General features: G+C 43.7%; 1 protein-coding gene and 1 long non-coding RNA gene across 3 annotated transcripts in view; both read right to left on the reverse strand.

Annotated features, from left to right (window-relative positions):
• The window catches only part of LOC111960594 (uncharacterized), a 35,508-nt gene extending 30,535 nt beyond the window's left edge, over positions 1–4,973 (reverse strand). The window contains exons 1-2 of the mRNA XM_023982663.2: positions 4,217–4,973; positions 4,084–4,116 (exon numbers count right to left, since the gene is read on the reverse strand). Coding sequence (XP_023838431.1) covers positions 4,084–4,116; positions 4,217–4,256 — 73 coding nt within the window. The 5' untranslated portion in view covers positions 4,257–4,973. The remainder of the gene's footprint in view (positions 1–4,083; positions 4,117–4,216) is intronic.
• Positions 4,974–14,778: 9,805 nt separating this feature from the next.
• On the reverse strand, positions 14,779–17,647 carry LOC111957735 (uncharacterized). 2 transcript variants are annotated; one of them, XR_011474671.1, is made up of 6 exons: positions 17,568–17,647; positions 17,401–17,448; positions 16,713–16,837; positions 15,386–16,618; positions 15,099–15,274; positions 14,779–14,869 (listed from the first exon to the last, which is right to left on the reverse strand). It is a non-coding gene; the product is annotated as an uncharacterized lncRNA (long non-coding RNA). The 2 variants fall into 2 exon arrangements; XR_002876441.2 differs by having other exon boundaries at positions 14,779–15,274.
• Between the last annotated feature and the right edge of the window lie 4,981 nt (positions 17,648–22,628).

The raw sequence follows: 22,628 nt of genomic DNA on the forward strand, positions 1-22,628 counted from the left end.
GGCAGCATCATGCTGTGGGGATGTTTTTCAGCGGCAGGGACTGGGAGACTAGTCAGGATCGAGGGAAAGATGAACGGAGCAAAGTACAGCAAAATCCTTGATGAAAACCTGCTCCAGAGCACTCAGGACCTCAAACTGGGGCGAAGGTTCACCTTCCAACGGGACAATGACCCTAAGCACACAGCCAAGACAACGCAGGAGTGGCTTTGGGACAAGTCTCTGAATGTCCTTGAGTGGCCCAGCCAGAGCCCGATCAAACATCTCTGGAGAAACCTGAAAATAGCTGTGCATTGATGCTCCCCATCCAATCTGACAGTGCTTGAAAGGATCTGCAGAGAATGGGAAAAACTCCCCAAATACAGGTGTGCCAAGCTTGTAGTGTCATACCCAAGAAGACTCAAGGCTGTAATCGCTGCCAAAGGTGATTCAACAAAGTACTGCGTAAAGGGTCTGAATACTTATGTAAATGTGTTATTTCATTWAAAAAAAWAAATTTGCCAAAAATTTAAATAAACATGCTTTGTCATTATGGGGTATTGTGTGTAGATTGATGAGGGGGGCATTTTTCCCCCATCCATTTTAGAATAAGGCTGTAAAGTAACAACATGTGGAAAGTGAGTTTCTTACATCTGCAAACGGCTAGTTTGTCTTTCCTTAGCAAGTTGGGCCTAAATCGTGTTAGCAGCTAATGCTAATCGCTAGTTAGCTGGCTAGCTAGTTAACAAATGTACTGAGTCAGAGCAAAAGTAACTAGCTATACAGCCTGATACTACCAGTGATGATGTAGACCTAAATCAATATCTTGTTTGTGCAACAGTATCTTCTAAAGCAGAGAGGAATACACAAAGCTAAGAAAAAACATTAAATATAGCCAAAGATTATAGGGTCCCCTAGGAAACAGTTACTAACACTTTGGTTCATACACTGCCACAATAATTTTTTGCATTCTCATTCGTTGTCATGTCCAACAACACTGTATTCAAAGTGTCCACTATTATATTCTAACTATAGAATTAGAATAACCATCATACTTCCATGATTCCAACAGTTCACCCAAGTGTTTTGAGCTAAATTGCTAGTAAAATCTCAATTACAAGGCAGTGTGGAAATAACCTCAAATGGGTGATGGAAATGCAGAAATTGATGAAAATGCAGAAAGTCATTTTGGGTTGAAGTTGAATTGAACAGTATACTGTAAAACAATCAGCATGGGGAAAGACCCACTGAAATCACGTAGAATGTATGTGTTGTCAGCATAGGGTCACGCACTACTCAAAGCAATTTGAGCAATTATTCAAAAACATAAAATACCTTTTTTTCTTATACCGTGACATGATATTTTGGCCATACCACCAAGCCCTAATCAGACATTGTTTTTACGGATCTGTTTGTAAGTGTCAGCAGAGTAGACTACCCTGTCATTTGTCTAATCATTTTTTTTTTTTTTTTCTTTTCAATGTCTCCAGTCATATAAAGTGAAGTAGAATTGCATGAAATGTGTTTATAAAAGGCAAAATTCTTCACGGGCAAAGAAAATATAAGGAACGTATCTGCTATAGCCTAGGCCAACTCTACCCCACTACGCGCTCAGCCAAACATTTAAGGGTCATTTTGTGAACAGTGATTGAGTTATATTAGCCTAAATTATGAATATCCAATGCACTGATCACATTAGGAAATCTTACATAAGTCTGCAAATGTGATGGCACATGTAATGCATTATTATTATAATAAAGGTGCATTTTTATGGTGAACATTAGCTTCCCCAAACTTGAAACTCACGCACCTCCTATGAGTGGACACATCAATTCTGGCCTATTGACAATCGGCAAATATCATTACACTTTTTGGTGTTTTGTGTAACTGATGTCTCTTTCCATTCACCACTGTTTGGAAGCTTGAAATATGTTGGAAGTGGATGAACGTGCGCTGCTAACTTGGTAAAGGAGCCCTTTGAAGTGACAATCAGATGAAAACATCAAAACTGGTTGTGTTTATGCCACAACAAAAAGGTAATGCATTTAAAAAGTGAAATGACAAATCTTTACAACTATGTCCACAGAGATCCTATTGATTTAATAATAGGGATTATATATGTAATAATATAGCAAGCACATATAGGTCCCGTACCGGGAATAAATGAATTATACTTTTACTCCGAAGTCCAAACCTCAGAACAATAAGTAATAATGAATTCCACTGGGGTTTATCGTAACTGAAGAGGAGTCCACATTACAACACCATCTCTGCTGTCTACTGTACACACATCAATCTGAGAGGCAGAATAGTAGTCCACATTACAATACTGTCTCTGCTGTCCTACTGTACACACATCAATCTGAGAGGCAGAGTAGTAGTCCACATTACAATACTGTCTCTGCTGTCTACTGTACACACATCAATCTGAGAGGCAGAGTAGTAGTCCACATTACAATACTGTCTCTGCTGTATACTGTACACACATCATCTGAGAGGAAGAGTAGTAGTCCACATTACAATACTGTCTCTGCTGTATACACATAAATCTGAGAGGCAGAGTAGTAGTCCACATTACAATACTGTCTCTGCTGTATACTGTACACGCATCAAATTTGAGAGGCAGAGTAGTAGTCCACATTACAATACTGTCCTTGATGCGTGTACAGTAGACAGCAGAGACAGTATTGTAATGTGGACTACTACTCTGCCTCTCAGATTGATGCGTGTACAGTAGACAGCAATCTGAGAGGCAGAGTAGTAGTCCACATTACAATACTGTCTCTGCTGTCTACTGTACACGCATCAATCTGAGAGGCAGAGTAGTAGTCCACATTACAATACTGTCTCTGCTGTCTACTGTACACACATAAATCTGAGAGGCAGAGTAGTAGTCCACATTACAATACTGTCTCCGTGTATACTGTACACACATAAATCTGAGAGTGAGAGTAGTGTCCACATACATACTGTCTCTGCTGTCTACTGTACACACATAATCTGTACACGCATCAATCTGTACACGCATCAATCTGTACACGCATCAATCTGTACACGCATCAATCTGTACACGCATCAATCTGTCACACACTCAATCTGTACACACATAAATCTGAGAGCAGAGTAGTAGTCCACATTACAACACTATCTCTGCTGTCTACTGTACACGCATCAATCTGAGAGGCAGAGTAGTAGTCCACATTACATACCATGTCTCTGTCTACTGTCACACGCATCAATCTGTACACATCAATCTGTACACACATCAATCTGACACACATAAATCTGAGAGGCAGAGTAGTAGTCCACATTACAACACTATCTCTGCTGTCTACTGTACACGCATCAATCTGAGAGGCAGGTAGTAGTCCACATTACAATACTGTCTCTGCTGTCTACTGTACACACATCAATCTGAGAGGCAGAGTAGTAGTCCACATTACAAACACTATCTCTGCTGGATACACATCAATCTGAGAGCAGAGTAGTAGTCACATTACAACACTGTCTCTGCTGGATACACATCAATCTGAGAGGCAGAGTAGTAGTCCACATTACAACACTGTCTCTGCTGTACACATCAATCTGAGAGGCAGAGTAGTAGTCCACATTACAACACTATCTCTGCTGGATACACATCAATCTGAGAGGCAGAGTAGTAGTCCACATTACAATACTGTCTCTGCTGGATACACATCAATCTGAGAGGCAGAGTAGTAGTCCACATTACAACACTGTCTCTGCTGTCTACTGTACACACATCAATCTGAGAGGCAGAGTAGTAGTCCACATTACAACACCATCTCTACTGGATACACATCAATCTGAGAGGCAGAGTGTAGCCCACATTACAACACTGTCTCTGCTGATACACATCAATCTGAGAGGCAGAGTAGTAGTCCACATTACAATACTGTCTCTGCTGTCTACTGTACACACATCAATCTGAGAGGCAGAGTAGTAGTCCACATTACAACACTGTCTCTGCTGGAATACAACATCAATCTGAGAGGCAGAGTAGTAGTCCACACAGCCCTACACCTCTCAACAGCTGGCCCCATTAATTCATACAAACAGATGCAAGAGATGATAGTGCTTTCCACTTACCATGTGCGCTGTAGCAGGGTAGAGTCAGAAGAACTGTACAAATGAAACAAACAAATGTTAAGGAAAGGAAGTCCAGAGATTGTACACACAAATTCTAGCAAATGTGCAGAGTTTGATAGTGATGGTTACATACCAAACATCAGTAGTGGAGTTGTCATGGTGTTTCCTTCCATAAAGCATTCATAGATGAGAAACTAAGATGCACTGAGATAAGTAGTCCAATTCAGCCCCACCTACAAGCACCTAGTGGTGGGGAGTCAACTCCAAAATAATAGATTCCTTGCCCGTCGACTCCCATTTCTGGGTGTCAAGCTTCGATTCTGCAACGAATCGACTCCTTGTTTTTTTGCAACGGCTGAAACTACACTACATCACCAAAAGTATGTGGACACCCCTTCAAATTAGTGGATTCTGCTATTTCAGCCACACTCGTTGCTGACAGGTGTATAAAATTGAGCACACCGCCATGCAATCTCCATACACAAACATTGGCAGTAGAATGGCAGTACTGAAGAGCTCAGTGACTTTCAAAGTGGCACTGTCATAGGATGCTACCTTTCCTACAAGTCAGTTCGTCAAATTTCTACTCAGCTAGAGCTGCCCCGGTCAACAATTCTCTCAACCAGCTTTACCTGGAATGCTTTTCCAACAGTCTTGAAGGAGTTCCCAAATATGCTGAGCACTTGTTGGCTGCTTTTCCTTCACTCTGCAGTCCAACTCATCCCAAACCATCTCAATTGGGTTGAGGTCAGGTGATTGTGGATGCCAGGTCATCTGATGCAGCACCCCATCACTCTCCTTCATGGTCAAGTAGCCCTTACACAGCCTGGAGGTGTGTTGGGTCATTGTCCTGTTGAAAAACAAATGATAGTCACACTAAGCGCAAACCAGATGGGATGGGGTATCGCAGCAGAATGCTGTGGTAGCCATGCTGGTTAAGTGTGCCTTGAATTCTAAATAAATCACTGACAGTGTCACCAGCAAAGCACCCCCACACCATCACACCTCCTCCACCTCCATGCAAGAGCCAGCTCTTGTAGGTGAACGTTGGGAGCCGGCTCGCATATCAGAAGAGCCAAATCTATTTATAAAAAAATAAAAAATAAAGATATAAATAATCAAAAGATTTAAATGAATAGAATTAACTCATTCAAAGAATGTTTAAAAAAATATATAATATAGGCCTAAATGCTCAAGCGCACACACATTCGTTCTGACTGTCTGCTCAGACTAACAGCCTCACCTGTTGTTCCTGTCAATCAGACGCGCAGTGTCAACCAATGAACCAAAGATGCGTGAGGGAGGGCAGAGCCAACTCACTCACAGTCACACACTTAGCAGCCGAGGAGAGAGAGGAAGGACAGCTGAGAAAACAACAGCTGGAAAATGAGTCGGAAGCACAGTAGCATTTGGATGCATTTTAATAATGTAGACAATGTTAGAGCACAGTGTAGAATTTGCCAAAACAAAATCTCATATAAAGCCGGTTCTACACACAACCTTAATCCGGCATATGCGAACTGTGCACCCAACTGTGAAGCTAGCTGTAGCGGAGCTTCGAGAAACTAGCGGGCCTGCTAGTGATAGTGGTGGAGCCAAAACCTCCACACATGGAGATGTATCCACTCAGTCAAGTAGGCCTACTCCGCCACCCACAGCAACGCAGTCTTCTATGGACCAGTTTATGCCAAAGTCTATGTCTGTAGCAAAACAAGGCCAAATTGATATTGCATTAGCTAATTTATTTATGTAATTTTTATTTCACCTTTATTTAACCAGGTAGGCTAGTTGAGAACAAGTTCTCCTTTACAACTGCGACCTGGCCAAGATAAAGCAAAGCGACACAAACAACAACATGGAATAAGCAAACATACAGTCAATAACACAATAGAGAAAAAATCTATATACAGTGTGTGCAAATGAGGTAAGATAAGGGAGATAGGCAATAAATAGGACATAGTGGCGAAATAATTACAATATAGCAATTAAATACTGGAGTGATAAGATATACAGAAGATGAATGTGCAAGTAGAGATACTGGTGTACAAAGGAGCAAAAAAATAAGTAAATAACAGTATGGGGATGAGGTAGTTGGATGGGCTATTTACAGATGGGCTATGTACAGGTGCATTGATCTGTGAACTGCTCTGACAGCTGGTGCTTAAAGTTAGTGAGGGAGATATGGGTCTCCGGCTTCAGTGATTTTTGCAATTCGTTCCAGTCATTGGCAGCAGAGAACTGGAAGGAAAGGCGGCCAAAAGAGGAATTGGCTTAATTGACCAATGAAATATACCTGCTGGAGTGCGTGCTACAGGTGGGTGCTGCTATGGTGACCAGTGAGCTGAGATAAGGCGGAACTTTACCTAGCAAAGACTTATAGATGACCTGGAGCCAGTGGGTTTGGCGACGAATATGAAGCGAGGGCCAGGCAACGAGAGCATACAGGTCGCAGTGGTGGGTAGTATATAGGGCTTTGGTGACAAAATGGATGGCACTGTGATAGACTGCATCCAATTTGCTGAGTAGAGTGTTGGAGGCTATTTTGTAAATTACATCGCCGAAGTCAAGGATCGGCAGGATAGTCAGTTTTACGAGGGTATGTTTGGCAGCATGAGTGAAGGATGCTTTGCTGCGAAATAGGAAGCCGATTCTAGAATTAATTTTGGATTATAGATGCTTAATGTGAGTCTGGAAGGAGAGTTTACAGTCTAACCAGACACCTAGGTATTTGTATTTGTCCACATATTCTAAGTCAGAACCGTCCAGAGTAGTGATGCTGGACGGGCGGGCAGCGATCGGTTGAAGAGCATGCATTTCGTTTTACTTGCATTTAAGAGCACTAAAATGATTGCCACCGATTTCCAGACATTTTCGATCGTGGAGGACAGAGGTTTAAGAAATTATAGCAATAGTCTAAATCCAATGTACACAATTCCAAGCAGGAAAACCCTTTCAAAATCTATTATTCCACAACTGTACGAGAGCACACATGCTTCAGTGCGGGAAAGAGTCCAAAAAGCTACTGCTGTTTGCCTTACCACTGACTGTTGGACATCAAGGGTAACCACTTCTTACATGTCGGTTACCTGTCACTTCATTGAAGATTTTTCGATGTCTAGCTGTCTTCTGGACTGCTTTGAGTTCAGCAACAGACACACCTCAGAGAACTTGGCAGAGGAACTGTTGAGAGTGGCCAGAGAATGGCAAGTAGATGGAAAGTGGTCTGTTGTGTTAGCGACAATGCAGCTAACATAACTAAAGCCATGAACATTTTTAAATGGACCCATCATCCATGTCTTGCCCACACAATCAACCTGATTCTAAGAGATGCTCTGAAGGTGATGAAGCCCACTGTGGACAAAGTGAAAGCAGCTGTGGAATACTTCCACAGGAGCACAGTAGGTGCTGAAAAACTAAAGTCTACACAACGCCAGATGGGGATGCCTGAGCTGAGGCCTAAACAAGACTGCAGTACAAGGTGGAATTCAACATTTTATATGCTGAAGCGGTTTCTTGAGTCAAAGGATGCCATCATCTCTACCCCGCCATTGTCAATGCACCTGTTGATGCTCTGACCCAAGAGAAATGGGAGGTGGTGGAGGTGTGCAGAGTCCTGGAACTCTTTGAGCAGGTCACTGTGGAGATCAGTGGAGAGAGGTACAGTAAGCAGTTATTACTTCATCATTATTTAATCCATTATTATATATGTATATGAGCAGTAGATGAGAATGAAGTATCAGTAGACAAAACATGAACCTGAACTAATAAGGTACTGTTCTCTCTTTTCAGCTATGTGACAGCCTAAAAAATTATACTCTTGTGTAAGGGTCTGCAGCGAATCACAGCCAGCCGCCAGAGAGAAGCAAAGGTAACCACAGGACATGTGACAGAGTTGATGGACACCCTATGTTCATCAATGGACAGAAAGTTCCACAGAATGGAATATAATCACGTGCTATCAGAAACCGCTGCACTTGACCCCAGGTTTAAGAAGTTAGCCTTCAGTGATGCCAGAGCGATTGATGAGGCTCTTCAAAGAATAACCTCAGCAGCAGGGAGGGACAGCACCAGCAGTCAGCTGGCTCAGGCACCAGGGCAACAGGAAGAAGAGGGATCAGATGGAGCAGAAGCACCAGCAGTAGTGCCACAAACGTCTGTTGTTTGGATGCTGTTTGACGAGAGAGCAACTGGGGATGCAGCACGAAGGAATCCCAAAGATGTGCAGATCCTCTGAGCTGGTGGAAGAACAAGGCCTCTGTCTACCCACGGCTTACTTAAGTCATGACAGGGAGACTCTACATAGTAGCCACATCCATTCCCTCAGAGGGTCTTCGGGAAAACGGAACAAATAATTACTGAGAGAAGAAACTGCATCAGCCCCTTGAAAGTGAAGCAGCTTGTATATCTGAATGCAAATCTCTCATAAAAGCAAAATATGGTCAGCATTGCTGTGTGCTGCTGGTTATAACATGGCAATAAAGAAAAGAGAGAAAAGAGGGACCAGTTTAATGTTTTAAGTGGGATGCTGCATTTTTGCACATTGTTATTTATGTTTCTTTGATATGGTGCAATATTCTATTATGCTGTTCAGATTGTATTCGWTTTGAATGGTCAGATTGATATGCACTTTGTTTATATATATTAAAAAGTTATACTTTAATTGCAAATGTTTAATAGCATCCTTTTTCATAACAAACCAATGCATTTTTTTATACATTGTGGTTAAGGTAGAGTATGATTTCATTTTAATAATTTAATTCGAATTGTTTTAACACCAATCATAGTCAAACTATCGCAAACTGTTTGATTTGAAAAAATACAAAACATGTTTTTTTAAAGAGCCGTTTGGGAGCCAAAAGATCCGGCTCTTTTTGGTGAGCTGGGCCGAACGAGCCGGCTCACTGAAAAGAGCCGGAATGCCCATCACTACTCCGGACAGTGCTGGTCGTAAAAAAGCTAGCTAGTTGATGGATGCAAACAATGTTCTTCCTCAAAAACACAGCAAAACGACATAATCTGTTTCAGTTGCTATAGTTCTTTTTTTACGTAGGTATTACACATTGATTATACTCTCACTTGTATTTCATGTCACAACGATTCACCGATACGTATGCTATGAGTCATAGATTTTGTCACTGATGATCAACATTTGCATAAAGGTCGTTTGGACTCCGCCCAATTCTCAGGTACTGATGAAAGACGTTCACTCAGCTTTCTGTTCTTCTGAGGTAAAATTAGCTAGCTAGTTAACAATGGCAGCCCAATTAATCGAAAATTGTAAATCTACCATCTCTGATTGCACCAGGCTGCTGCTCACGGACAGAAGAGATGGACTTCAACCATCAATGCCAGGTAACGTTAACTTAATGTTAGCTAGCGTAGGTGTTGAGAAGCAAAAACAAGTAGCTATTTGTACTTCGCGCTGGTCGGTACAATTGACCTTATTTTAGCGCCCCAAAACGTAATACTTCCAGATCAACTGAAATATCAATACCATTGTAAAGCACACTTTCTCCCCTTTCCAACAAAATCATTGACGAGACCGTCACCTCTAAAATGTAAATAAAACACTATAAAGAGTTTATATAATGTGTCATTACCTATTTGAAGGTTTGTGTCGAATTTGAATCGGGTTTTTAGAGCGCCGCTAAAGTTATCTTCAGAAGTAAACAGCGGCTTTTGAAAGTCATGATGGCTTGCAGTGATGACGCAAAAAATGACTAGGTATCCCCCTTACCCTGTCTTCTTTTTAAACGGTGAGAGAAGCGCTACACCTGGTGGAGAGAGGCTGTAAGACACAGAATTAGTTGCTTTACGCGTGCAGTACGTTACGTCATGAAACGTTACAATTTAACGTACAGCGTTGGAGGGGTCAGTTTTTGCAACTTTTCTCCAATACTATTGAGCTATTACCATGTCAATCAACGCTTGATTACGAACGTAGTTCACACCCCAGAATTTGATGTCAACACAGACGCTACAGTGCCATTAGTTTTCATTGCAACCTCGTTTGAATGTCGTGGTTACGCAAATTTGTACCGAATGGGGTTAGTCACGGTTAGATAATATAACGCTACTAACGGCGTTAGCTAGCTTGATCTGCTATTGACAGTAAACTGAACTCAAGATAACTAGCTAACGTCAATCGTCCATAATCTAGTTATGGAATCTATAAAATGTTAGCTAGCTAGTTGAGCATTTTTGGGATATTATTCAATTCAAATGAGTTTAAAACTGTATCGCCTGTCAATGCACGGTTGTCATCATATTTCGCAGGCTCTGAAAGTTGGCACAGTTTCGACAAGAGAACAGGTAGGGCTTGTTAGTTACATAAAAATAAAATGTTACTGGACCAATCGGATCTGCAGTCTATTTTTCAGGTTAGAGACCATGTTGCGGAGCCTTCGGTGGGCAGGCGGTCATTTGATTGATGAAGAAGAGTTGGCCAGCAATCTAATTGCTGTTGCAGAGGAGTTCCCACAAGAGAGAAAGGACATCCAACAACGGGAACTTTACCAAGATGGAAAGTTGTTACATTTGTATAAAAAAAAATTGTACAGCATGAGTGACAAAGGCTGAGATTGTTTCATTTTACTTGTCCTGTGTTGTCTCCTGTGTCAAGTCTGGGATTGTGTCTGCACCTCTAACGAAGTCAATCAGTAAAAATACACTGCTCAAAAAAATAAAGGGAACACTTAAACAACACAATATAACTCCAAGTCAATCACACTTCTGTGAAATCAAACTGTCCACTTAGGAAGCAACACTGATTGACAATAAATTTCACATGCTGTTGTGCAAATGGAATAGACAAAAGGTGGAAATTATAGGCAATTAGCAAGACACCCCCAAAAAAGGAGTGATTCTGCAGGTGGTGACCACAGACCACTTCTCAGTTCCTATGCTTCCTGGCTGATGTTTTGGTCACTTTTGAATGCTGGAGGTGCTCTCACTCTAGTGGTAGCATGAGACGGAGTCTACAACCCACACAAGTGGCTCAGGTAGCAGTTCATCCAGGATGGCACATCAATGCGAGCTGTGCAAAAAAAAGGTTGCTGTGTCTGTCAGCGTAGTGTCCAGAGCATGGAGGCGCTACCAGGAATAGGCCAGTACATCAGGAGACGTGGAGGAGGGCAACAACCCAGCAGCAGGACCGCTACCTCCGCCTTGTGCCAGGAGGTGCACTGCCAGAGCCCTGCAAAATGACCTCCAGCAGGCCACAAATGTGCATGTGGTCAGCATATGGTCTCACAAGGGTCTGAGGATCTCAATCTGCTACCTAATGGCAGTCAGGCTACCTCTGGCGAGCACATGGAGGGCTGTGCGGCCCCACAAAGAAATGCCACCCCACGACTGACCCACCGCCAACCGGTCATGCTGGAGGATGTTGCAGCAGCAGAACATCTCCACGGTGTCTCCAGACTCGGTCACGTCTGTCACATGTGCTCAGGTGCTCAGTGTGAACCGCTTCATCTGTGAAGAGCACAGGGCGCCAGTGGCGAATTTGCCAATCTTGGTGTTCTCTGGCAAATGCCAAACGTCCTGCACGGTGCTGGGCTGTAAGCACAACCCCCACTGTGGACGTCGGGCCCTCATACCACCGTCATGGAGTCGTGTTCTGACCGTTTGAGCAGACACATGCACATTTGTGGCCTGCTGGAGGTCATTTTTCAGGGCGTCTGGCAGTGCACCTCCTGGCACAAAGGCGGAGCGTAGCGGTCCTGCTGCTTGGGTTGTTGCCCTCCTACGGCCTCCTCACGTCTCCTGATGTACTGGCCTATCTCCTGGTAGCGCCTTCATGCTCTGGACACTACGCTGACAGACACAGCAAACCTTTTTTTGCCACAGCTCGCATTGATGTGCCATCCTGGACATGCACTGTTGCCCTACCTGAGCCACAATATGTTGTGGTGTAGGCTCCGTACTCAGGCGTAAACCGACGTAAGATGGGACAGACAACCGCCCAGCAATTCAAAAGTGGACCAAAACATCAGCCAGGAAGCATAGAACTGAGAAGTGGTCTGTGGTCACCACCTGCAGAATCACTCCTTTTTTGGGGGTGTCTTGCTAATTGCCTATAATTTCCACCTTTTGTCTAATCTATTTGCACAACAGCATGTGAAATTTATTGTCAATCAGTGTTGCTTCCTAATTGGACAGTTTGATTTCACAGAAGTGTGATTGACTTGGAGTTACATTGTGTTGTTTAAGTGTTCCCTTTATTTTTTTGAGCAGTGTACAAAAAAGATTTGGTTGGCCTATCTAATGTTGTTCCTAAATTCTATATTGTGCTCATAGTCTTTTAACCTAAAAAAGGTTTTTAGGAGTGTATGTTGTAATTAATGATCTATTGTATTTTATTTTATTTTAGTAGCCTATCAAGCCCCTTTGGAGGGAAGGCGGTATCACATCACCAAAGAGCATCTTGAGTTCCTCAGATTTTCATATGACCATCAGACAAATGGCAGATGTTCTCAATGTGTCGCACTCTGTGGTCAAGCGGCGTATGAGCTAAGTTATCGTAATTGAATAAAGCAATCGTAACATGAGGGAGCATCTCTACATCCTCTCTAGATTTGATCACGTTCCTGATTAATGTATCTTTTTGTACTTAGTCATTTTCAGGTCCTACTCACTGTTGTCAGACACTCAGCTGGATGAGAGGATCAAAAGAGCTGATAGGGCAGAATGAGGAACTTGGTGCAGAGTCTGTGACAGCACGCTTAAGAGGAGAAGGTGTTCGAGTCCAGCGGGAGAGGTTCAGACAGAGTCTGATCCGTGTCAACCCCCAGTGAGCTGCGAGGAGAGCCATGCAGCAGCGGCTACGGAGGCACTACAGAGTTGCAGGCCCAAATTCTTTGTGGCACATCGATGGCAACCATAAGCCGATTCGGTAAGTGCATTACGAATCTTAATATCGTAAAAAACGAATGATTTCTCTGGTTATATGGTCATGAAAGAATTGTGGTCCTATTCCTCGGTATATAGTCACTAATATTTACACCTTGACTTTTTCCACATTTTGTTTTGGTACAACCTGAATTTAAAATGGATTAAATTGAGACTTTGTCACTGGCACAATACCCCATAATGTCAAAGTGGAATAATGTGTTTAGAAATTTTTACTAATTCATTTACAAAATGAAAAGCTAACATGTCTAGAGTAAACAACTATTCAACCCCCTTATTATGGCAAGCCAAAATAAGTCCAGGAGTAAACATTTGTCGCATAATAAGTGGCATGGACTCACACTGTGTGCAATAAGTGTTTAATAGGATTTTTGAATGACTACCTCATCAAGGCACTGTAATAATGTTATCAATAATAAAAACAGAATGGCATCACTATAAGAGAAAATAAATGTATCTTGTTTTTTAGGTGTAGGATTGTTATCCATGGTGCTGTGGATGGTTACAGCAGACTTGTTGTGTTTCTGAAGGCCTCTGACAACAACAGGAGTGCCACAGTCATGGAGTCATTCAAGCAGCTGTCACCAGCTACGGAGTACTATCCGGGTGAGTACCATGTGACCGGGTGGTGAAAACAACCGCATCTGCGCCTTCATGGAGCAGTTCAGGGGTGGTGAGAGGGGAAGTGCCCTCAGAGGAAGGAGCACGCACAACCAGAGGATAGAGCGGCTGTGGGGGGACGTCTGGCATGAAGTCTCCAACGTTTACCATGACCTGTTCACCTTCTTCGAGACGGAGCAGATCATCGACATCAACAATGGAGGTGGACCTGTGGGCACTGCACTTTGGTTTCCTGTCACGGGTGTACAGAGATCTTGCTTTTGATGCTTGCCAGTAGTGGAACCACCATGGGCTGAGGACTGAAACAACGGCAGTCACCTCTCCTCTAACCAGCACACCTCAGCTCCTCAACCAGCACCACCACCTCACTCCTCAACCAGCAACCACCACCTCCAGCTCCTCTAACCAGCACCACCACCTCAAGCTCCTCTAACCAGCACCACCACCTCAGCTCCTCTAACCCAGCAACACCACACCTCAGCTCTCTAACCAGACCTCAGCCTTAACCACACCACCACTCAGCTCCTCTAACCACACCAGCACCACCTCAGCTCCTTTAACGCAACCACCAGCACCACCTCAGCTCCTTTAACCACCACCCGCACCACCTCACTCCTCTAACCACCTCAGCTCCTCCAAGCACCTCAGCTCCTACAACCACCACCACCTCAGCTCTCCAACCAGCACACCTCAGCTCCTCCAACCACTAGCGCCGCAGCTCTTTACTGGTCGGAGGGGTGATTGTGCCACAAATCCAGTTCACCATCAGCAACACACAGATGGAACTGTTGCGGACAATAATTCCATTGGAATGCCCAGAGGCAGCCTGGGAGTTGACAATCTACAAGAGGGTTATGGCAGTTATATCTTCAGCGCACCTCGTTCTACTCCAACCTGACTTACTACACCCCTGTTACTCCCTACTGGGATGAGGGATTGGATGCTATATCTCTCAGCGCCACTCGTTCCTTTGAGTCAGATAATTTTTATAATACTATTATATATTTTATAATACTAACTAAACTGTTCCAGAGGTAACTTTCCCCCTCTAGGGATTCTGCGTGCCGCAGCGGTCTAAGGCACTGCATCACAGTGCTAGGGTGTCACTACAGACCCGGTTTCGATCCGGGCTGTATCACACCGGCCGTGATCGGGAGTCCATAGGGCGGCGCACAATTGGCCCAGGATCGTCCGGGTTAGTGGAGGTTTGGCTGGGGTAGGCAGTCATTGTAAATAAGAATTTGTTCTGACTCACCTAGATAAATAAAAAATAAACCACATTGTATGAGCCGCCCGAGAGAGCAGCCCAAGAGAGTTGAGACAATATTTGAACCTGTTATGGTTTAGAGACAGTATGTATATTTAAAATAAGTGTTAAGGACAATATAGTGATGTGTATTGATTTAGGGGGGTGGACTGATTAAAAATACTTATGTTAGAGGTAATGACAAGTACTTCACAGATTTATTACAGAGTTGACTTACTGCTCTAAGGCCACCTGCATGCTCCCTTGGACAAATTGTTGAGCCACCAATTCAACCACACCATCTCTGTCCTCCATTGTCTTGACAACAATCCTTTTCTTCCCCAGTAGGTTCAGCCAGTCTACCGAATCCTCCAATTTGTTCTTCACTTCTGATAGGTCCTTTGCTTTTTTGATCTAGAATAAAAAAATGTATGACAGGCAATCAAGAATTTTAAACACAGCAAAAGAAACCATACATGTCAAAAATGATGATCTATTTCCTGTTAGGGAGGACATCAAACTTACATTTTCCAAATGTGCTCTCAGAGTAGTGTGGCTTACCTCCTCCAGACTGAGTGGAGGAGAAGGCTTCCCACACTGCTGCGAAGAGTCGCTCAGAGAACAAGTGTGGCCCAACATCTCCATGGACCACACACACACTTTTAATTTGACCAATGGTTCCATACAGGCCCTCGTGTGATGCTAAAAAGACCATTTCAAAAGTGTGCCAACTTTATTATCCCTATGATATATCGCCCTGGACAAAGCCTCTTCACTAATTGTTTTGGCTTAAATTCTGTATTTTACATGAAAATCACATGTTAATACGGGTAAAAAGAAGGTTTACCATGAACATCAATGGACAGCCGTTTCCCTCCTTCCGGACCCTCGAAGATGGCCGAGTCCCTGATGTCCCTCATGAGAAGCCTGTAATACTCCCTGGAGGGACCCCATTGGTCAACTGTCCCCTCCGCCTTGGACTCAACGTCCACAAAGGCAACGTCCATCTTAGCCACTGCATTTAAGTTGTTGCGTTGAAACACATACAGGCTACTGTTTAGGACGTTGCCCCTGTGGACATTTATCATGTTGGCGACGGGGCAGTGGTCCTGGTCCACTCGGCTCCAGAGCGTACGTAAAATGGCACTTATGTCCGTTCTAGAGGGGAAGGGGGGAAGCTCACTCAAAATGTATGACAAATCGAATAAGGATTGATCCTAAGGGAAAATACTCTTGACATTAAGGTTTTAAATACTACATTTTGTTTATAAACTGCTCTTTAAAAAACTCACTGGAGCCAATGATGGAGATGAGGGAGGAGAAAGTGAGTTAGGAGGTGAGAGGTGGAAAGAGTGAGGAAGTTAAGGGTGAGGGGTGATAAGAAGGAMAGTTTGGTGATGAAGGAGGTGAGTGGAGAGGAGAGGAGGCTGGTGAGAGGTGAGGAGAGAGGTGTTGAGGGGGCAGGTGAGATGATTTGATAGGATTGCCTGTAAATGGACAGAAAGAACCACACACTAAGGTTATAACTATCAAGTAGTTCAAATGTAGTCTGATTCAAATGTATTATTAAGTATTGTCATGCTAGTCACCTGCACATACTCCACAGACAACCACAACACATACAGTGGTGTGGACTCCCAAATGTCATGGTCCTCCAATGACCCGTTAATCATGCTCTTCAGGGTTGGGAAGCTCGCTGCTGCCTGGAGGGTAAAAACCTCACTCGAGGCATCATCCTCTCCCACAAAATCAAACCATCTATATAACAAAAGACCAACATCAACAATTGTAATTCAGCCTGAAATGTACATTTATAGTACTGAGTTTATCAACAAGTATATTAATGACTTACCTGAATGGATTCAGAGAGCCGGAATCTCTTAATCTGCTCCCTCCCATCTGGGTATTTGATCTTAAAGGGCCCTCCATCAGGCTGCTCTGGGTGAGAGACCACCCTCGTCTTCTCTCCTCTATTGACTACAATATGCATTACTGTCAGTGTTAAGTTATAAATATATTTATACCACAGCATTGTTGAATTCTAGAATGGGCATTAAAACCAGTTCAGAAAGAAAACGGCATGTAGAAATATGTTTAACCATGTATTAAGCAATGAATAATGTAAGCCTTGGCGATATAGGCTCTGCTCATTCAGGGTAGCCCACTGCCCAAGCAAAGCATCAATATAAAATAGCCTACAGGCAGTGAGTGCGGTAAGCTATACCAATGCCCCCGGCAGGAACACAGAACCTAACAGGTGGAGGCTGGGGTGGTGGTGGGAGCAAGAAGCCAGTGCATAGAAGCAGCAGCAGGATTTCTGCTGATAAATGTGTGCTTTCGTATTTTTTTCTTTGGTAACTAGTATAAGCAGGATAAACGCCTCCTTTCTGTACATTATCTTGGAAAAATGAACTCCGCAAAGGGACTCGGCTCCGCCTTGCCCCGCTGCGTCATCTATTATTTCCAAGGTAATGTACAGAAAGTCTGCGTATATCCCTTACATAATATACAGATGATATGAACTTGGTGAAATGCCTTACCTTCCTCCACCTGGTCTCCCACTCCTCAAAACAACGACGTTTCATCTGCTGTGGCAAAAATAAGTATTGAATTAATCCGTTTTGTGTATGAAAAAGTAAGTGTTTCCTGATGGTATGCCGATGATGTGTGATTTTAACAGAGTTACTAAGCTATATTATATACATACTTTCTCCTGGTCTGCAGCCAGAGAGAGATGGTAGATCTCATCTTGGAGACGCCGTATCTCCCGCATTTCCTCTGGAGACTGAAACCAATACAGGTACAGTAATAAATAAAGCCATTCCGATTGTTAAGTTACAATGAAAGTCTTATAACTAATATTATACTTTATAATTGGTTGCAAAAGTGTAAAAGGTCATTTAACGTTCCAAACCTCTAGTGTCATTGAAGCTTGTGGTGAGGCCTGTCTCCATATGCGGAGTCTCTGTCTCCGAGGTTCTGTCTTCCCTTACAGTTTCCTTTAACATAAAAATACAAGAAATTACTAGTTGCTCAATTACTTTATAACTTTGGGAAATCCAGTTTCTTTTCAAATTAATTAATTACCTCTGGCATTTATTACGTGACATAAAGCTTAATCTACCCCGCCCTTCCTAACACATAAACTATCAAATACCTTCAATCTTAAGTACAGGGCAGACCTCCCTAACCCAGCTGATTTGATTGCCAGCTGTAGGGGCACGAGCCTCCTCCTGTCTGTCTTAAAGGCCTCTACATTTGGATTCATCTGGGGGAATGTTTCCCCCAAAACCTTCAAGAAGCTGCTCTCCTCCTGACCATAGGGCACTGATCTACCTAACAGGATACTCTAACGATACTTATTTAAATCTAATAAAAATGATCTTAATATAAAACAGGGAAACAGTCCATGATCTTTAAATCAGTAAAATAACCTTCAATAAGTCTATGTTTAATCACAAGATAGATACACACCTAGCTTACTTATAAAGCAAGCACTGTGCACCTCACTGTGTGTCCTCATGTACTGCATGGATATAGGGAAAATGTACCTATCCTGTTCAGCTGCTGGATGGTAGGCTCAGCGATCAGACAAACCCTCATAGTTATCAGCCTGCTTCTCCCGGTTTGCCGCCTTTGGACTCCAGCATTATTCAGTCTCCTGAACGATTGAAATCTCACATGTGCAAACGTTATAAAAGTTACAATAATGGCACTCAGTATAATCGACACCGCCCATACTCGCGCACCCCACGGTAGCTGCTGCTATCGTTAGCTAGCTAGTCCAGTCCAACGACGCTTCGTGTTCAAGCGATATTTAAATTAAAAACCAACGAAATTTGTTGGTGATGATGAATGAGATGTTTTTCATATAGCTGCATTCACATGGTCCTTATTTGTGATTGGCCAGCATTTGCATGTAGTTTACATAGTGTTATTTGACGCATCAAATAATGTTATTTGACGGTCAAATCGTGTTATTTGACGTGTATCTTTTTGACACGCAAAGACCCAAACGGCGATCCATAGTCTTCCTCTCAGGCTTCCATGTCTTCTCCCTGGACCTCCTCAATGTCCACCTCTTAAACATCAGACTCTGAGGCCTCATCTTCATCAGTTTTTCAACCCTTTTATTGGTCAGCCTGTTGCGTGCTTTGGTGTGTGTGTTCCCAAACAAGGACCAGTTGCCCTCTGAGGCGGCTGATGTTGGTGGGATTTGGAGGATGATGGAGGCAACAGGGGAAAGAGCCTCAGATCCACAAAGTCCCTTCCACCAGGTGGCTGATGAGATATGTTGCCACGACTGCCATATTGCATCTCCATCCCAAAGCCCTTGCTTGGAAGTGTACTTCACCAGACTGTCAAGAACCTTGCCCTCATCCAGGCCAAGGTGGTGAGACACGGTAGTGATGACACCATAGGCCTTGTTGATCTCTGCACCAGACAGGTTGCTCTTGCCAGCATACATGGGATCCAACATGTACGCTGTGGTGTGTATGGGCTTCAGGCAGAAGTCTTCACGCATTTTGATGTATTTCAGAACTGCAGTTTTCTCTGCTTGGAGCAACAGTGAAGTGGGCAGGGATGGACGGATTTATTATCTTACATCTGCAAGCAGAGTCTGAACATCAGACATGGTGGCATTGTCTCTCTCAATCCGTGCAATGGCTACTGCTATAGGTTTCAGAAGTTTCAGGCAGCTTACCACTCTCGTCCTAAATACATCATCCAGGAGGATCCTCTTGATGGGGCTGTCCAGACTGTGATATGGCCATTTCTTGGAGAGACTCCTTCCCATTTTTACATTTACATTTTAGTCATTTAGCAGACGCTCTTATCCAGAGCGACTTACAGTAGAGTGCATACATTTTATTACATTTTTACATACTGAGACAAGGATATCCCTACCGGCCAAACCCTCCCTAACCCGGACGACGCTATGCCAATTGTGCGTCGCCCCACGGATCTCCCGGTTGCGGCCGGCTGCGACAGCCTGGGCGCGAACCCAGCCCGGGCTGGGTTAGGGAGGGTTTGGCCGGTAGGGATAGGGCGCGAACCCAGAGACTCTGGTGGCGCAGCTAGCACTGCGATGCAGTGCCCTAGACCACTGCGCCACCCGGGAGACCCGGGTGGCCTCCAGGAGACTGTCAAACATGACAACACCAACCCAATGGGTGTTGCTGGGCAGCTTTAATGTGGTGCTCTTATTCTTCTCACTTTGCTTGGTGAGGTAGATTGCTGCTTGAACYTGATGACCCTTCACATACCTAACCATTTCCTTGGCTCTCTTGTAGAGTGTATCCATTGTTTTCAGTGCCATGATGTCCTTGTGGAGCAGATTCAATGCATGAGCAGCACAGCCAATGGGTGTGATGTGAGGGTAGGACTCCTCCACTTTAGACCAAGCAGCCTTCAAGTTCGAAGCCATGTCTGTCACCAGTGCAAATACCATCTGTGGTCCAAGGTCATTGATGACTACCTTCAGCTCACCTGCAATGTAGAGACCAGTGTGTATGTTGTCCCTTGTGTCTGTGTTCTTGTAGAATACCGGTTGAGGGGTGGAGATGATGTAGTTAATTATTCCTTGCCCACGAACATTCGACCACCCATCAGAGATGATTGCAATACAGTCTGCTTTCACTATGATTTGCTTGACCTTCACTTGAACTCTGTTGGACTCTGCATCCAGCAAATGAGTAGGTAAAGCATGTCTGGTTGGAGGGGTGTATGATGGGCGAAGAATATTCAGAAATCTCTTCCAATACACATTGCCTGTGAGCATCAGAGGTGAACCAGTTGCATACACAGCTCGAGCAAGACATTCATCAGCATTTCTCTGACTACGTTCCTCCATTGAGTCAAAGAAACTTCGGATTCCAGGAGGACCATGAGCTGTTGCTATCGATAAGGTGTCTGATTCATCATTTTTGAAGTAACAGACACTCAACATCTACTGCGTGAATCAGGCCTTCATGGTCGAATTGTTGCAAAGAAACCACTACTAAAGGACACCAATAAACACACGATGGACATTAGACCAGTGGAAATCTGTCCTTTGGTCTGGTGATTTTTTTTATTCCAACCGCCGTGTGTTTGAGATGCAGAGTAGGTCAACGGATGATCTCCACATGTGTGGTTCCCACTGTGAAGCATGGAGGAGGAGGTGTGATGGTGTGGGGGTGCTTTGCTGGTGACACTGTCAGTGATTTATATATAATTCAAGGCACACTTAACCAGCATGGCTACCACAGCATTCTGCAGCGATACGCCATCCCATCTGGTTTGCACTTAATGGGACTATCATTTGATTTTCAACAGGGCAATGACCAAACACACCTCCAGGCTGTGTAAGTGCTATTTGACCCAGAAGGAGAGTGATGGAGTGCTGCATCAGTTGACCTGGCCTCCACAATGACTCGACCTCAACCCAATTGAGATGGTTTGGGATGAGTTGGACCGCAGAGTAAAGGAAAAGCAGCCAACAAGTGCTCAGCATATTTGGGAACTCTTTCAAGACTGTTGGAAAAGCATTTGTTTAACACTTTTTGGTTACTACATGATTCCATATGTGTTATTTCATAGTTTTGAGGTCTTCAATATTATTCTACAATGTAGAAAATAGTACAAATTAAGAAAAAGCCTGGAATGAGGAGTTGGTGTGTCCAAACTTTGACCGGTGCTGTATGTTATCAATCAAGGTGAGACTGAACATCAACAAGGCGCAGGAGAAACCGAAGGAGAGCTACCGGAGGAGAATCAAGAAGGGAACCAAGTGCTTCGACATCCGGGTGAATGACTTGGTTTGGAAGAAGGACGAAAGGAAGGCGAGACCTGGGTAACCTTGCTGCCCTTTCACTCCTAGCGGGGATCACCATCCATTAAGGTGAATAGAAAAATCTCAGATAATAACTATTTGCATTTGAAGCTAGTTTTAGTTTCCCTAACACTGACATTTTTATCTTTGTCTTCCTATGGTTACCTCGTGGAAGCCAACAATCTTCTCCAGTTGAAGAAGTTGGACGGTCAACCACTGAAAGCCCTGACACTCTACATTTTGATGATTCCCATGAGACAAAGTATGTTAAGTGTCACATCCTGATCTGTTTCACCTGTTTTGTGATTGTCTCCACCCCCCTCCAGGTGTCGCCCATCTACCCCATTATCCCCTGTGTATTTATACCTGTGTTCTCTGTTTGTCTGTTGCCAGTTCGTTTTGTTTGGTCAAGCCTACCAGCGGTTTCCCTCTGTTCCTGTCTCTCGATTGTTCCTGTTTTCTAGTTTTCCCGGTTTTGACCTTTTCTGCCTGCCCTGACCCTGCCTGCCGTCTTGTACCTTTGCCCCACCTATCTGAATTACTGACCCCTGCCTGCCCTTGACCTGTCTTTTGCCTGTCCCTGTTGGATAAATAAACTGTTGTTAATTCGACGTTGTCTGCATCTGGGTTTTTACCTGAAATGTGATATTAAGCTTTGGGTGACATGAGAAAGCAAGAAATGGTAGTTATGCTGAGCTTGTAAAAAATGTACCTCTTCAATTTACCTCTCCAAATTAATTTAGGACCATCGACTGTCTGAGACACACAGGAGGTATCCCATCCACCAGAGCCAGTGAGTTCTGATCAGTCTGATTCTCTGTGCTCTGTGTTGGAGGGGGGCCAGCTTGAGGTAGGCTATACATTAAAAAACAGTTGAAAAGTAAATATCTCCCATTTATAACACTGCACTAATCCATCAAATGTTGTCACAGGTGCCGTGTGTTTGACTACATA

This window comes from Salvelinus sp. IW2-2015, linkage group LG4p, assembly GCF_002910315.2.
Source record: "Salvelinus sp. IW2-2015 linkage group LG4p, ASM291031v2, whole genome shotgun sequence".
Classification (NCBI taxonomy): Eukaryota; Metazoa; Chordata; class Actinopteri; order Salmoniformes; family Salmonidae; genus Salvelinus; species Salvelinus sp. IW2-2015.